General features: G+C 59.7%; 1 protein-coding gene across 1 annotated transcript in view; it reads right to left on the bottom strand.

The window, feature by feature from the left end:
- Positions 1–15,199, bottom strand: part of CARD11 (caspase recruitment domain family member 11) — a 94,631-nt gene that overhangs the window by 30,112 nt on the left and 49,320 nt on the right. The window contains exons 2-5 of the mRNA XM_062180410.1: positions 13,889–14,025; positions 5,651–5,863; positions 3,549–3,686; positions 2,599–2,924 (exon numbers count right to left, since the gene is read on the bottom strand). Coding sequence (XP_062036394.1) covers positions 2,599–2,924; positions 3,549–3,686; positions 5,651–5,863; positions 13,889–13,895 — 684 coding nt within the window. The 5' untranslated portion in view covers positions 13,896–14,025. The remainder of the gene's footprint in view (positions 1–2,598; positions 2,925–3,548; positions 3,687–5,650; positions 5,864–13,888; positions 14,026–15,199) is intronic.

The following is a 15,199-nucleotide window of genomic DNA, read 5'->3' as shown; positions in this document are numbered from 1 at the left end:
TGCCTGTTCGAGTCCCGGCTGTTCCACTTTCCATCCAGCACCCTGCTATGGCCTGGGAAAGCGGAAGATGGTCCAAGTGCTTGGACCTCTGTACCCAAGTGGGAGACTGGGAGAAGCTCCTGGCTTCGGATCGACACAGCTCCACCCATTGTGGCCATTTGGGAAGTGAACCAGCAGAGGTGCACTCCCTCTGTCTGTAACTCTCTCAAATAAATAAATATTAAAAAAAAAAAAGAAGAAGAAGAAGAAGAAACGGGCTGAGCCGGGCAGATCACCATGAGTCTTTCTTCAGGGAAGCAGCGAGGAGGCGGCGTGAGCCGGGGGCCTGGCGTCCCTGCACAGGTTAACTCCCCAGACGGGGCAAGGCCAGCGGAAGCCACTTGTCCTGGCTCCTACAAAGCAAAGTGCTCAGCGTCTTCGAGCAGCAACCCAGTGTTTCTTGCAGGTCTTGACCTGTAGCCCCACAAGCGGGCAGGGAGGCTGGCACTGCAGGGGGCTTACCAAAGGTGTCCGGAGCAGGGACACAGAGGCCGGGGCTGGCGTGGTAAGATCAACACCCCACTTGCAAGTCAGAGACTAGAGGCAATGCCAAACTGGTGGTAAAGCTAAAAACCAGAATTTGACTCAAATCTGTGGGACTTAATAGCTCATGCTCTTCTTACAACGAGTTAATTCCTGAATTAATTTCGCAGAGAGAGCGAACGAGAGGAATCCCGTCTACTGGGTCACTCCTTAAATGGCTGCAATGGCTGGGAACGTGGAACTCAATCCAGGTCTCCATGTGCGTGGCGGGCACTAGCGGCGTGAGCCGACGCCTGCAGCCTCCCCCGGTGGAGCTGGGACTCAGATCTGGCACCGTGATATGGGACAGGGGTTTCCCCACTCAACACCACCCCGTCTGCTGTGCCAGGACCTCCATCTAGCGGCCTGCGTACGATCCGGCTGCTCCACTAAATTTTCAGCGACTTATTTATCTCTGTCCCCCGCAGTGTTCAGCACAGCGCCGTACACGTGGCAGGTGCTCAATAAATATTCCGAGCGTCTTATCTTCCACCCAGCGGCCGGAGCGAGCCTTCCGAGACATCAATCAGCCGTCACCGCCGGCCCTCAAGCCTGCCGTGGCTTCCCTTCGCAGCTGGAGTCGGCGCGGGAGTGCCCGCCGCGGCCACCTGGCTACCGCGCCCACCCCGCCCACTGTGCCCACCGTGCGCCCGCGTCCACCACGGTCACCCCGCACGCACTGCGGCCTCCACACCCACCACGCCCACCCCGCCCTGCGGCCTCCGCGCCCCATGCCCACCGCACCCACCCCGCACCCACTGCGGCCACCACGGTCACCCCGCACCCACTGCGGCCACCACGGTCACCCCGCACCCACTGCGGCCTCCACACCCACCACGCCCACCCCGCCCTGCGGCCTCCGCGCCCCATGCCCACCGCGCCCACCCCGCCCACTGTGCCCACCATGCGCCCCGCGTCCACCACGGTCACTCCACACCCACTGCGGCCTCCACACCCACCACGCCCACCCCGCCCTGCGGCCTCCGCGCCCCATGCCCACCGCGCCCACCCCGCCCACTGTGCCCACCGTGCGCCCACGTCCACCACGGTCACCCCGCACGCACTGCGGCCTCCACACCCACCACGCCCACCCCGCCCTGCGGCCTCCGCGCCCCATGCCCACCGCGCCCACCCTGCCCACTGTGCCCACCATGCGCCCCGCGTCCACCACGGTCACTCCACACCCACTGCGGCCTCCACACCCACCACGCCCACCCCGCCCTGCGGCCTCCGCGCCCCATGCCCACCGCGCCCACCCCGCCCACTGTGCCCACCGTGCGCCCACGTCCACCACGGTCACCCCGCACGCACTGCGGCCTCCACACCCACCACGCCCACCCCGCCCTGCGGCCTCCGCGCCCCATGCCCACCGCGCCCACCCTGCCCACTGTGCCCACCATGCGCCCCGCGTCCACCACGGTCACCCCGCACGCACTGCGGCCTCCACACCCATCATGCCCACCCCGCCCTGCGGCCACCGTGCCCCACACCCACCCCTCCCGCCGCCCACCGCGCCCCGCCCCCCCCCACACCCCTCGTCCCCCCGGGTGGCCCTCAGCAGGGCTGCGTTCCGGCCACGTAGACTCGGCGGCGGCAGGGCCCCCGTCCGGAGCCCGTGGCCCAAGGACGACACACGGTCCTCCGGCTCTCGTTCTGGGGCCGCTTCCCCTTGGTGTCCCGACCGGGCGGTGGCCGCTCACGGACACGCCGCCGGGACGAGCACCGCGCTGAGCTGCGAGCCTCCCAAGGGGCTCGCGCCCGCAGGACACAGCTTCCTTCGTTTCCTCAACTTTCCTGACAGTCAGGGCCCGGCACCCGGCGTCTCCCGCTTCCCCTCGCGCCCACCATGGGGCCCGGCCTCAGCTTCTCGTTCGCACGTGCTCAGAGCGAGCCCAGCAGCCCTGAGTGCGCATGTGCGGACATGCGCAACGCGAGGCCGGAGGCGGCTGTACTCTGCTCATGCGCAGTGTGTCTCCCGGGTGGAGCTGGCGGTTGCGCACATGCGCGCTGCAGCTCCCCGGCGCCCCGCGCCCTCACCTCGAGCTGCAGGTCTCGGCTGCGCATCACCGCCATGTTCTTCTCCTCGCTGAGCTGCGCGTAGCGCATGGCCAGGTTGTAGTTGTCGTCCTTGACCTTGACCAGCTCGTCGTTGTAGCCGTCGCGCTCCTCCTTCATCTTGTAGTAGCGCTCCTGGAAGGTGAGCAGCTCCACGCGCGTCAGCGTCAGCTGCTTCTTCTCGTCCTCCAGCTGCCGCGACTTGGCCAGCAGCTCGCAGCGCTGCAGGTCCTTGGCCTTCATCTGCTGCTGCAGCTTGATCACCTCGTTCATCAGGAAGTGCGTGAGGCCCTCGTGGCCCTCCTCCACTGCGGGCGGGGGCGCGGGTCAGCCCGGCGGGGCAGCGGGAGGCGACCGGCCACGCGCACGCAGCGGGAGACGGCGGGGGCGAAGGCCGCAGCAGCGCCGCGGCCGTGGGCGAGCGCGGGACCAGGCCACGCTGGCCGGGCGCAGAGGCTGGCCCGGCTGGCCGGCAGCGCGTGGGATCCTCGTGGCGCCTGGGGAGCCAGCGGAGGGTTTGCGACAGGGAAGGAAGGAGAAACAGTTGCGGCAGACCTGGAGTGGATGTGGGGAGGTGCTGGGGCCGTGGGGTCTGGCCTGGAGAGGCAGAGAGAGGATTCCAGAACGTGCAGGCAGGCGGATGAAGACAAGGTGCCCGTGGGCGGTGGCCCCTGGACACTGGCAAGGCACAGGCCAGGCGAGGACAAGGGGCAGAAGGCGCCCTGCAGGGTCCCACCCCAGCGCTGCTCGCGGGGAAGCGCGCGGGCACTCACGGCTCTGCCCTGCTGTCACCTGCTCCCTGTAGCAGGCAAAACCCAGCGAGGGTGAGGCAGCCCGGAGTCCACGGCACACTGCCGGCCTTCGACGCCCCTCTGCCGGGGACACACACCCCTCCCGCGAGAGTCCGGCGCTCCCCTGGCCGAGCCACTCACCCACGATGGTGGAGAACCTCCGGGTGGGCTCCTTCCCGGTCACCAGCTTGTACAGCTCTGGGTAGTAGAACTCCAGGCTCTCCAGGAAGACCACGTAGCCCCTTTGGCCCTTGGTGTGGAGGATGTCGAGCAGCCGGCCTGGAGGCAAGGCCAGACCACGGGTGAGAGGCAGGCAGGCAGGCAGGCGTGCCGGCCGTGGCGCCACACCCCGACTCCTAGGCGTGTGCCCCTCAGCCAGCAGTCTGGGGGCAAGGCCAGACCATGGGTGAGAGGCAGGCAGGCAGGCAGGCAGGTGTGCCGGCCGCGGCTCCACACCCCGACTCCTAGGCGCGTTCCCCTCAGCCAGCAGTCTCGTCGCATCCTGTCCCTCCCGAGCCGTGTCCTGGAGTCCAGACAGTGCACAAGCGCCAGCCCTGGCAGGCACTCGTGGGGTGCCGTCGCCTAGCCAGGACAAACGGAACCACCACGTCCCAAGAGCTCCCCAGCTGACCGGGCCCAAATCAACCACACAGGGCCGGCCTGTCTGCGATGGACGGAGCTGGAACCCCGGGAGCAGGTATGGAGCAACACGTCCCTCCAGGCTCCAGGGCAGGCAGACACTCGGGAAAGCCGCAGGAATCCCCACAGCTTCCTGCTCGCTGCAGTCACCGTGTGGTCCGGGAAAAGTCCTTAACCTGAATACAACATCAGCGGTTTGTTTGTTTCTTTTTGAAAAGATTTCATTCATTTATTTATTTGAAAGGCAGAGTTATATAGAGAGATCTGCCATCTGCTGGTTCGTTCCCCAAGCCAGGAGCTGATCTCCATCCGGGTCTCCCACATGGGCAGCAGGGCCCAAGCCCTTGGGACCTCTTCCACTGCCCCTGCAGGCGTGTGGCAGGGAGCCAGACTGGAACTTAAACCAGCGCTGAAGTGGGACGCGGGCATCGCAGGCGGCAGCGGAACCCCTGTGCCACACCAGTCCCAGTTGGATTCCGGTGACGCTTCACACTGCTTGGCCCTCCTTACACACTGTTTCCGGGTGTTTCTTCCCTGGAGGAAAGTCGGGGTACTGGCTCTCTGGGACACAGTGGTACCCCGCTTTCATCTGGAGCACCGTGTTGAGCAGGGTTCCAGCTCAGTGGGGAGACACGCTGTGACTCATGGATGACGCGTGCTGTGGATGCCCCAGGGAGGGTCGGTGGGTGTGCCACGGGTCCCCAGCCAGGCCGTGGGACAGCAGAAACTGACCCACAGGCAGAGAAGTACAGCCCCACACACAGACAACACGCACGTGTGTAGGAGGCTACTTCAGAGGGACCCTGCGAACAGGAACGGAGAGATGCTGATTCCGGTGCAAACGTTTGCTGAAATCCACCAGTCGTCTTTCGTAATATGCACCGAGGGCTCTGTGAGGACCCCCCGCCTTTATGCGTGGATTTTTTATTTTTTGCACCAAAAGGAACATCTCCTAATTGCATTTCCACAGACTTCCTGAAGTATCCTCGTGCTTACATTCACACATAGCACTCTTAAGACCAAATCCGCTTTCCAAAGCAGCCCAGCACCTTCACGGTGCCATAAAGTGCCGCAGCCCGCGGCCTAGGAGCCTGTCTCTACGCAGATCAAATCCATCAGTACACGGGGAACCGGTTAAGACAAAACAGCTGTCAGGTGCTGAGTCTGCTCAGCGCCAGGGCTGTTCCTTCCCCAGTGTGTTCAGTAACGAGGGCCCTGCTCGCTCACGACTCCTGGGTTTCCAAGGGCAGCGCGAGGGCAAGGCCTGGGGAGAGCCTGCAACAGCAGTCACGTGACGTGAGGACGCTGCCGTCCTGACTGTCGACAACGTCCTGGGCACTGCTGATCACTGCTGCCGCTCCTGCCCTGACGCGAGCGCCAACACTCACTTTCAGTTTAGGATTGTAAAGGAAAGATGTAACCCCCTTCGGCACCCCGAGTACGCAGATGCTCTGAACTGTGTCCACGGACAGCTTGGTGGGGGCGCTGGCGGCGGGCTATGGTCTAGGGACCCCTGTTTAAAATCCGAGCCCCCCTGAGAGCCCGCCAACCACGGGGCAGGTCCTGAATGGCTGCCCAGGAGCTCGCCCTCCCTGCAGGCTCACCTGCCCGGTTGATCTTGGACGGCAGCATGGGCGCGCTGAGCACCTCGTCCTCATCTTGCTCGTCGATGACCTTGCACTGGCGCAGGTAGGGGGTGAGCTTGGCCGGGTTGATATAGCGACTCAGCATGTGCCGGTTGCACTCCACGTTCTCCCACAAGGCGTCCTCCTCGTCCTTCAGCGTCTCCATGTAGTCGTCCATCTCGGGCCCGCCTCCTGTGGACACAAGCCCCAGCAAGCTTAATAAAGTGAGCCTTGCCCTCCTTCACGGCGGCCTCTGGGCAGCATGGTTAAGTTCAAAGTTACCGAGCGGGCACCACGCCTCGTGCTGAGGTGCTGCTTACGATGCCGGGGTTTGAGTCCCAGCTCTGCCCGCTGACGCCAGCTACCTGCTAGTGCAGACCCTGGGGGGCGGCAGGGGTGTCTCCAGTAATGGGGTCCCTGCCGCCCACATGGGAGACCTGGCTGGAGCTCCTGGCTCAGCCCAGGCCATTGTGGGCATCTGGGAAGTGGACTGGGAGATGGGAGCTGGCTCTCTCTGCCCCACTAATTAAAAAAAAAGAAAAATAACTTATAAAGGTGTACAGTAAAGTCTATGTAGCATTTTACCATTAAGGAAGAGGATATGAACATGTATGGATGTGTATATGCTAATTATAGACAACAGAAAAACACATCATAAAATCTTAGATTATTTATAGGGGAGAGGCGAGACCCTGCTACTGCCTTCCCATCCCATGTTTCCGTCTAAGAATATTCAGGCATCTTTCTCAAAACAACACGTGCCATCGCGCCTTTTCAAATCGAGCATCAGCAGTGCCATGCTGCCGGTCTCCTGTTCGTACCTCGCTTCCTCCCCTCGGAACGTTTCTGGGACGCACCTGCGAGGGTACCTGTATTGGATTCACTCGTGTTAATAAACTGCTGTGTGAGACCATGCGACTACCCACGGAAAGTGCACAATCATCTTTTTAAACACACCCGTGGGGTTAGGTGACTATCAGCAGTCCTGTTGTCTCTGAATATTTCTGTCCTTCTAACAGAAACTCCATGCCCACTGGTGGCCCCTCTGGGGTCCCCCACCATCTCTGTCATTAGCAATCCCCAGTTTACTGTCTCCGCCCACGTATGTGTTGTGGACACACAGACTCCTGATACACGTGGTCTCCTGTGACCGGCTTGTACTTGGCATGATGTTTTCCAGAAGTGGCCACGTCGGAGCAGGTGCCACCGTTTTTATGACAGCTGTATGAAGACATAGTGCACGCGGCCCATTTCACCCTCTCAGCACGCACACAGTGGATTCCATGGATGCACAGGGCCGTGCAGTCATCGCTACAACGTTCAATTATTTAAAAGAAAACCAAATACTCTATTCGTGGCTCTGGGCTTGCATCTCACCCCGGCCCCTCCAGCCTGAGCTGGACAGTGAACATGAAGGAGACCGCGTTCCTGATTATCTCTGCCATCACTCAGCATAGGTTTTCAGCGCGTATCAGGGCCTCACTTAGAACAGTGCCCACCTGCCTTTTCACGGCATGGATATACCACATTCTGTTTACCCATTCACCTGCCAGGGGACACGCGAGTCGATCCTACTTTGTCAGGTGTAACGTTGCCGTGGCTGTTCACGGACACGCCTTCGTGTGGCTGTGCACCGTCCTCTTTCTCGAGCACACACTCAGAGTGAAATTCCTGGAGCCGCGCGCTACCCCTCCGTTCAGCGCTGAGGAGCTGCCACACGTCTGTCCCGGCGGCCGCAGCGTTTCGCACGCCCACAGCGATGTGTGCGGGTCCTGATTCTTGCCAGCACTTGCAGAGAGCACAGCTCTCCTCCTGGGCGGGAAGCAGGTCTCTGCGGTTTCGCTCCTTAGTCTCCCAGGGACGAAGGCTTCGCCCACCTGTTCACCTGCACACTGGAAATCTGTGTGTCGAGAAGCTTCCCTCCTTAGCTCACTTGCGCATTTCAAAATCGCTTGTCTTTCCTACTGCGTCCCACGGTTCCTTCAGCGTTTGGGATGCCAAGACCCCCGTGCTGCAGGTGCCTGCTCTGTGTGTCACCTTCTCAAAGGCGGTGCTGATAACCTACGCCCTAAATTCTGATCTGGTCCCGTGTCTCACTCGTGCTTCCAGCCTGCCTCAGAACAAGTTGTGTGCCTAGGGCGATGGGAACGTGCTTCCGGGACTTCTCAGAGCTGTTGGTTCGCTTTCCCCTTCTGGCCTGTGCTCTGGGGAACACAGTGTCTAGCTGCATCCTTGTACCGTGGACGACGGGTGTCCCAGCTCCCCATTCTTCCCCCAATGGACGGTCTTGGCCCCCTTGCTGATAGTCAGCTAAGTGCAAAGTGTGGTCTGCACACTCAGTGCCATCCACTGGCTCTGTGCGTCTGTCCCGACGGCAGCGCCGCGTTGTCTTGACCAGACAGCTGCAGTAGGTTTCAAAACTGCAAAGTCGGAGGCCTTCCGGCTCCTTGTTTTTCCTTCGCAGGATGGTCTTGGCCATTGGCTGCCTTTCACGTCACACGAGTTTTAGGGTCAGTTTGTCTATTTCTGCAGAAAGGGAGCTGGCATTTTGATAGTGAACCTGTCAAACGTGTAGGTCGCTGTGGGGAGCACGACCATGAACAGGCAATGTCTCTCCACTGACTTAAAGCTGCTCTATGTCAGCAGTGTTGTATAACCCTCAGGGTACAAGTCCTGTCCTTTGTTAAATTTACTCCGAAGCATTTTCATACTTTTAAAAAGTGTTCATTGGATGAGAGGCAGAGACAGAGACAGATCTAGCCACTGGTTCACAGATTCAGTCTCGTTACAGATCTGTTCATCTTTTCTTTTCTTTTTTTTTTTTTTTTAAAGCCAGTTTCAATAGTTTGTATCTTTCTAGGAATTCATCTAATTGTCTAATTTGGTTTGTCTAGCTTACTGATAACTATTGCTTAAGGTTTCTTTCCTAAGCCTTTAAAAAAACCTAAGGTCAGTTCTAATGTCTTCCCCTTCATTTCCTAATCTAGCAACCCGCGCCTTCCTGCCACTCTAGTTAAACGTTTGTCAAACTTCTGCATAATTTAGAGCAGCGACCTCTGATCCTCTCTATTCCCTTTTGTATCCCCAGGTCCACTCCCTCCTGGTCTGGTTCTTAGCTCCTTCCTCTGCTCCCTTTGCGTTATGGTGGCTCTTACTTTCCTAAGATGGGAGGCTGGGTTACTCTTTGTGCTCTTTTACCTGTTAAAATCCTTGTGGCTGTAATATTTCCTCTGACCACTGTTTAGCTGGTAGTTCGTGCTCCGTGTGTGTCTGTCTTGAGATTCTCTTTCCCTTGTGAGTTTTTTCTTTGACTCACTGGTTGCTCAGGAGCACGTCGTTTGATTCCACTCCTCCAGTGGCTGCTACATCCAGGGCTGAGCTGGGCTGGGGCCCAGAGCCCGGACTCCATCTGCATCTCCCACACGGGTGCAGGGGCCCAAGCACGTGGGCCATCCTCCGCCGCTTCCGCAGGCCCCAGCAGAGAGCTGGATGGGAAGCACCGTAGCCAGGAGTCACACTGGTGCCTTATGGGATGCGGTCTTCAGTGTCAGCTCGACCTGCTGTGTGGCGACGCTGCCTGCCTTGACTTTCAACGTCTTTGTATCTCAAACTCAAGTGTGTCTACTGTGCATAGTGGTTTCTTTTCAAAAAAGCCAACCTGACAATCTCTGGCTTTTGATTGGATCTTTCTTTTGTAAACTGTTGTATATTTTTGCATGATTAAATAATTCACAATTTATTCATCCATTCCCCTACTACTGGGTGTAGTCCATTTTCCCTGTTTCACTTGGAACATTTCATACTGTTGTAACAGGAAAAAATGAAAACCTAACTGCCTATCAGTGGTTATTCCTGGTCCTTTTGAACTGCACTGTATAACCTACTAAAAGGAAATAGCGACGTGAAAACATTCCCAAGACATACTGTTTTAAGAACAAATACATTTTAGAATATATCCAAGAGGCCCTCAGAGGGTTCATAGAGAGCGTGCACCATGAAGAAACCACTCATGGAATGCAGCAAATGCAGAATTTTCTGCAACAGAAACTTGGCTTTTAACCCTATTTTTCCACAAAGGATTTAAAGTACCTTGTACGATATAAAATTATTTATATAACCCAACCCAAAGCAAGGCTTCCATCGTGGAGGGGTGAGTGTGTGAGATCCGGAGCGAGGGGCGGGTCTAAGGATTCGCGAGCCGTGCTCCTACGCAGGGAGATGCCCGAGTGTCGCTGGTCAGCACCGTGCACTGTTTTACAAAAACCACATGCTGAAGGGAATACTCGAGCAGCTTGGGAACAGCAGCAAAGTTAACACAGAAGAAGCCGAGTTCGGGGCAGCAGATACGCCCACAGGCACAGCCGTTTGCAGGCTGTGGCCCCTGGCTTGCCAGCCCCACCCGGAGCCCTCCGGCCACAGCCAAGCGTCCTGCTCCAAGGAGGATCATCGATCCACAGGTCAGGCAGCAACAGCCAAAATTCCTGCCCCTGGCGATTGCCTGTGGGGCCCAGGGAGGATGGGCTGGGCCGTGGGAACTGAACCAGCAGGTGGCATGAGGGCAGCCGCGGAGGCTCCAGCCGGCACCCAGAGAGCAGGAACACAAGCCGAGGCGATGGGGGCAGAGAGGGGAAGGGTGCAGGGGCGGCCGTCTGCAGGAGGCGACCGGGAGGGACCATGGGAAGCAGAGGGCGGGGTCGCTCCCTCTGTGCAGGGCCAGTTCCTGACCCCATGAGCCCTGGCATGGTTCTGGTGCTTGCTGTGGCCCTCCCGTAACCTCCCCAGAACCGAGCTACTTCGGGGCTTCCTGTTCCATGCACACAGAGGGCCTCGAGCTTGCTGTGATGGGAAACCAGGACTCGGTTCCCACTGAAGCCCGTGAACTCCGCAGGGCAACAACCCTGCCTCATGGGGTTTGGTTCTCACCCCTGCCCCGCTCTGTGCTGATCCAGCTGGGGCGCCTGCTGCGCCTCCCACAGACGCGTCCACACAGCGGTCAGTATGTCCACACGGTCACCCTCACTCACAGAGCAAAGTGCACCTGCCCGCATTACTCTCCGAGTTGACATCCCAGGAATTCGATTTCACGCGTTATTTCCTGAGCGTGCTGCAGACAAGGCTGTCACAGACCCACGCCGCCTCCCATGAACACCACAGAGGGCATCCCAGCGCTTCCCCCACCGCCTCCCGTGAACACCGCTGAGGGCGTCCCAGCGCTTCCCCCACCGCCTCCCGCTAACACTGCAGAGGGCGTCCCAGTACTTCCCCAGGACCTGGCGGCTGCTCGCTTTGGGGCAGCTGGCATCTCCTGGCTGCAGAGCGGGATCTCACTGGTCTCTGCACGGTTTAGGAAGAAGCATGGGTATGTCCCCTAGGGGTGGTTCTGTGATCTCCCCTGATCTTTGCCAGGGACACAAGGAGGGGACCCTGCCATCTGCTTCTGGGTGTTAGTGTGCGGGAGGTATGGGATGCCTGTGCCTGGCCTGTGCCCTTCCAATGGTGGGGCACAGAGATGGGAGGTCCTGGCTCCCTGGGGTTGAATTCTTCAACCCGGACCCCTCCCACCTCTGCACCCTCACCTGTAAGATAACAAGTGCCCTTTGCCCTAAGCTGTGCAACCCTGGGTCTATCATAGTGGGCAGCGCAAAGCCTCCCAACTGGAAGGTGCATCTCTTATGTGGGGAGTCGGATCAGTGCCTCGTGTGCAGACCGCCCGCCCAGGAGCTGGCTTCGGGCTCCCTGGGGCAGGAAGATGGACAGACACGGAGGCACTGAGAAGCATTTCTTTCTATCTTTTTTCCTTGGATTGTTTTTTAGTTTATTTATTTGAGAGGTAAAAAGACATTAAAACAGAGAGACAGAGAGAGCTCCCCCCTGCCAGTTCACTCCTCAAATACCGGCTGGCTGAAGCCGGGAGACAGGAACTCCATCCGGGTCTCCCACACGGGTGGCAGGGACCCAGCTACCAGAGCCATCACCTGCTGCCTCCCAGGGTGTGCGTTAGCAGGAAGCAGGAGCTGGGAGCCGGACGTGGGTACAGAACCCAAGGTCTCTGTGGGGGACGTAGGCGTCCTAACTGCTCAGCCAGCCGTGCACCCCCCGAGGAAGCGTTTGTCATGGACAAGGTGCTGGTGGTTGGCACTGGGGAGCTGCACAGGGCCGTGAGCTCCGCTTCCCCCAGGGCCTGGGGTGGCCTCAACCAGGCAGGGACGCCTGGGGCAAGACCTTCCCAAAACGGAGTTGAAGGGGACCCTGCAGCCGAGAGGTGAGGAACTCAGACCCTTGGTCTTGCAGACGCCTTCCCAGGAATGCTCGGGGCTGAGCCTGCGGGGGGCATAGGGCGTGGGGAACGCGGAGCTCATGTGCGTCCTCACCCCAGGGCCGGCGCTGGGCTGGGAGACAGGCTGCGGCGATGTTTCCGACCCAGCGTCTCCCCAGCGGTGGGAGCTGGCTGCCCACGCAGACGATGGCAGCGTGTCCGGAGGGCAGTGTCCTGCACGGCACTGCGCCCCACCGGCACGGCAAGAAGTGTTCCTGCCTTGGGCTGCCCTGTGTCTCAGCCTGCGTCAGAATTGTCTCCTTTAATTTTCCCAGAGATTGAGAGGCACACGTGATCGACCCAGCTTTGCGGGCAAGGAAGGGGAGACAGACACCCCGAACAGCACACTCGAGGTCGTGGCCCGAGTCCGACTGGGATCCTGCCCAGACCTCCCCACGCTAACGCTCCCCTGGAGCTCCTTGGAGAGCGGCAGCAGTCTGAGCTGGAGTTTGCAGGGCACAGCGAGAGGGGAAACCGAGCAGCCAGGTGAGGGGCTGCAGTTCACGCGGCAAAGACCCTGGGCTGCAAGGAATGATGAAGTGGCCAACCTACGCCCACGAAGGGGAAGGGACACACTGCCCATTTCCTCGGGGTGGCTGCCCACGGACATTTGCAAGGGGCCGGGAAATGCGTGAGGATTAGAAAGCAGAGGGCCTATGACCCAGGCTTCCCGCTTGATCCCTACAGGAAATCTACCTGTGTGCATCAGGACACCTGGGCAAGAGTGACCATGGCAGCATCGTCTGTGTGCACACCTGGAGACCACACACGTGCCCTGGTGCCCAAGAGGGGACAGCACCTGCCTGTTCCACAGGGGCGAACTTGACAGCAGTGGTAATGAGGAAAGACAGCCACGAGCACCTGCGCCGGCACAGGCACAGCTCAGGATCTGGGGCAGCCACGACCACCTGCGCCGGCACAGGCACAGCTCAGGATCTGGGGCAGCCACGACCACCTGCACCGTCACCATCGCACATGCGGCTCGGGATCTGGAGGCCGAGTGAAGAAGCCAGCCATGGAACACAGACGACACAGACTGTCCACATGCACTTTAAAACCACGTGATGCAGAACTCTGGTGTTAAGGGAACATAGCCACCAGATGCTGGGACCCAAGGGGACGAGCTAAGCCTGAGGGGGTGCAGCCAGGCAGAGGTGACGTGGGAGGGATGCCCGGGGAACCATGCTACCGCCAGCTGGGGACAGGGAGCCCGTGTTACTGTTCTTTATCTTATAGCTCTGCTGCGTGTTTAGGAGAAGGAAATGTTTCATGGGTGGAAACTACAGAGCGCGCAGCCAGGCTGAAATAGAAGAGACGTCCTGGACGTGGTTTTGAGTATCGTCTGCCTCCCTGACACCTCAGGGCACCTCGGCTGGACTCAGCACAGCGGCCCATGTCCTGCTCCAGGCAGCTCCTTGGAAATGATTTGTGCTGCGGTGGGCTCTCCCACGCTCAGACTGACCAGCAACAGTGGCCCTGGGCTGGCTGGCCTGTCCCTCCCCTCGGCCAGAGCTGCTGGAAGCCCTCACCTAGCCCTCGGCAGGGTTTGGCTTCCGGGCTGAGTTAAGTCTAAACTCACCAGTCTTCTCTACAAACAATCCAAAAGCAAGTTCGAGGCTGCCGGGCCCAGCTCTGGCGCAAGGGCTGCTTCGCCCACCTTCTCGTGGGAAGCAGAGGGCAAGGAGACGGCCTCCTGTGACAGCTGCTCGGCTCCCTCCGCTCCCCTCCCCACTGAAGGCATCCAGCTTGCAACCACAGCCCTGTGCAGGGTGCCTTCAGCCAGCCCCCGGGTCTCTCCACGGCCGAGCTGGGCATGCTGGCTTTTCCTCCGCCAGGCCCAGGACTCGGACCCTTCCAGCTCAGGTAGCCCCGCGCTCTGTTTTTCTGCACACGTCACGTACCTGGCATGCAGCAGGTGTCTGACGGGCAGGGCTGCTATCCTGTTACAAGGTCGAGGTCCGGCCTGCACACCTTCTGGCTGGGTCACGCCTTGTCTCGAGCCAGGCTCCCGCAGGGTCTGCACCGGAGATGCTGGGCTCTGAAGAGGGAAAGAGAATCAGACATGGAGCAGGGGCAGAGGCCAGAGAGAAAGGGAGCCGCCCAAGCAAAGGGACGCTTGCTCTGGAAGGAAAGAGCAGCATGTCCCAGGTGCCCGTGTCTCCAGGTGACAATGACAGGGCACATGGTGCCACCAGTTGCAGGGGGAGAAGGGCTGGAGGCCATGGTCAAGGTGGGAGACCTTCCCGGGCCAGACAACCTGACATAGCCACGGTTAAAGTCAGCTTGGTGCTCCAGGAGCTGGGGCTGTAGGTTTTTTCTTTTTAGGGAAGTGCCACTTCTGCAGGCCAGGGAGCGGGCAGGTGAGGAAGGGCCTCCCTGCTCCCTGACAGCTGCTCCAAGGAGTGGCGGGGACACTGAGAACCTGGTCGGTGTGGGCTCTGAGGGTTCATCACAGGCAACATCAGATCTCCCAGAGGTGAGAAGCCATGCCCGCAGGGCGGGGGCCAGGGCCACTGTTTGCTGGCAGAGACCCACTGCTCCTCTGCAGGCTGCGCCGGGCTCCATGGCCTCCTGCCTCGTGGCTGGGTGAGCAGACAGTCCAGCACCACGTGCCAGGGAAGGCGGCAGGTGCGCCACCCTGAGCACGCACGAAGGGAACGGCAGTTCCAGCACTTGCATTTAGAAGAAGAAAAAGTGCTGCCTTGTCCTCAGAACAGGACAGGGAGCAGGTTTGCAGCGCCGCCCTTGCTGCCCCACCTTCCTGCCGCGTCGGCACAGCTCAGGCCGCAGGCACAGGCAGTCAGTACACGAGTGTGAACTCCCCGCTTCTGCACACAGTCTGACCACAACCTTTGAGGCCTTGGTCTGAAGCTCAGGGAAAACTTGCTGGCTGGATAAGTCCGTCTCTCGGTCACTTGAGAGATCAACTTGATCACTCACAAGTGTAACACCCAGTGGGCCCGGCATCATCTCTAATGCTTGCATTCACTGTTAAAGACGTCTGACAAACCATGGAACTCTTCCCCTCTGTGGTGCCATCAGCACCCCCATCACCATCACCACCATCACTGTCATCACCAGCATTATCACCACCCCCATCACCATCACCACCGAAACCATCATCACAAAACATCTCCATCCTCATCAACATTATCACCATTACCACCAACACCATCATCATCACCAACATCCCTAACACCATCGCCATCACC

Source organism: Lepus europaeus, chromosome 21 (genome assembly GCF_033115175.1).
Source record: "Lepus europaeus isolate LE1 chromosome 21, mLepTim1.pri, whole genome shotgun sequence".
Classification (NCBI taxonomy): domain Eukaryota; kingdom Metazoa; phylum Chordata; class Mammalia; order Lagomorpha; family Leporidae; genus Lepus; species Lepus europaeus.
The sequence above is the reverse complement of the archived record's forward strand: the minus strand, read 5'-3'. Positions and strand labels throughout refer to the sequence as shown.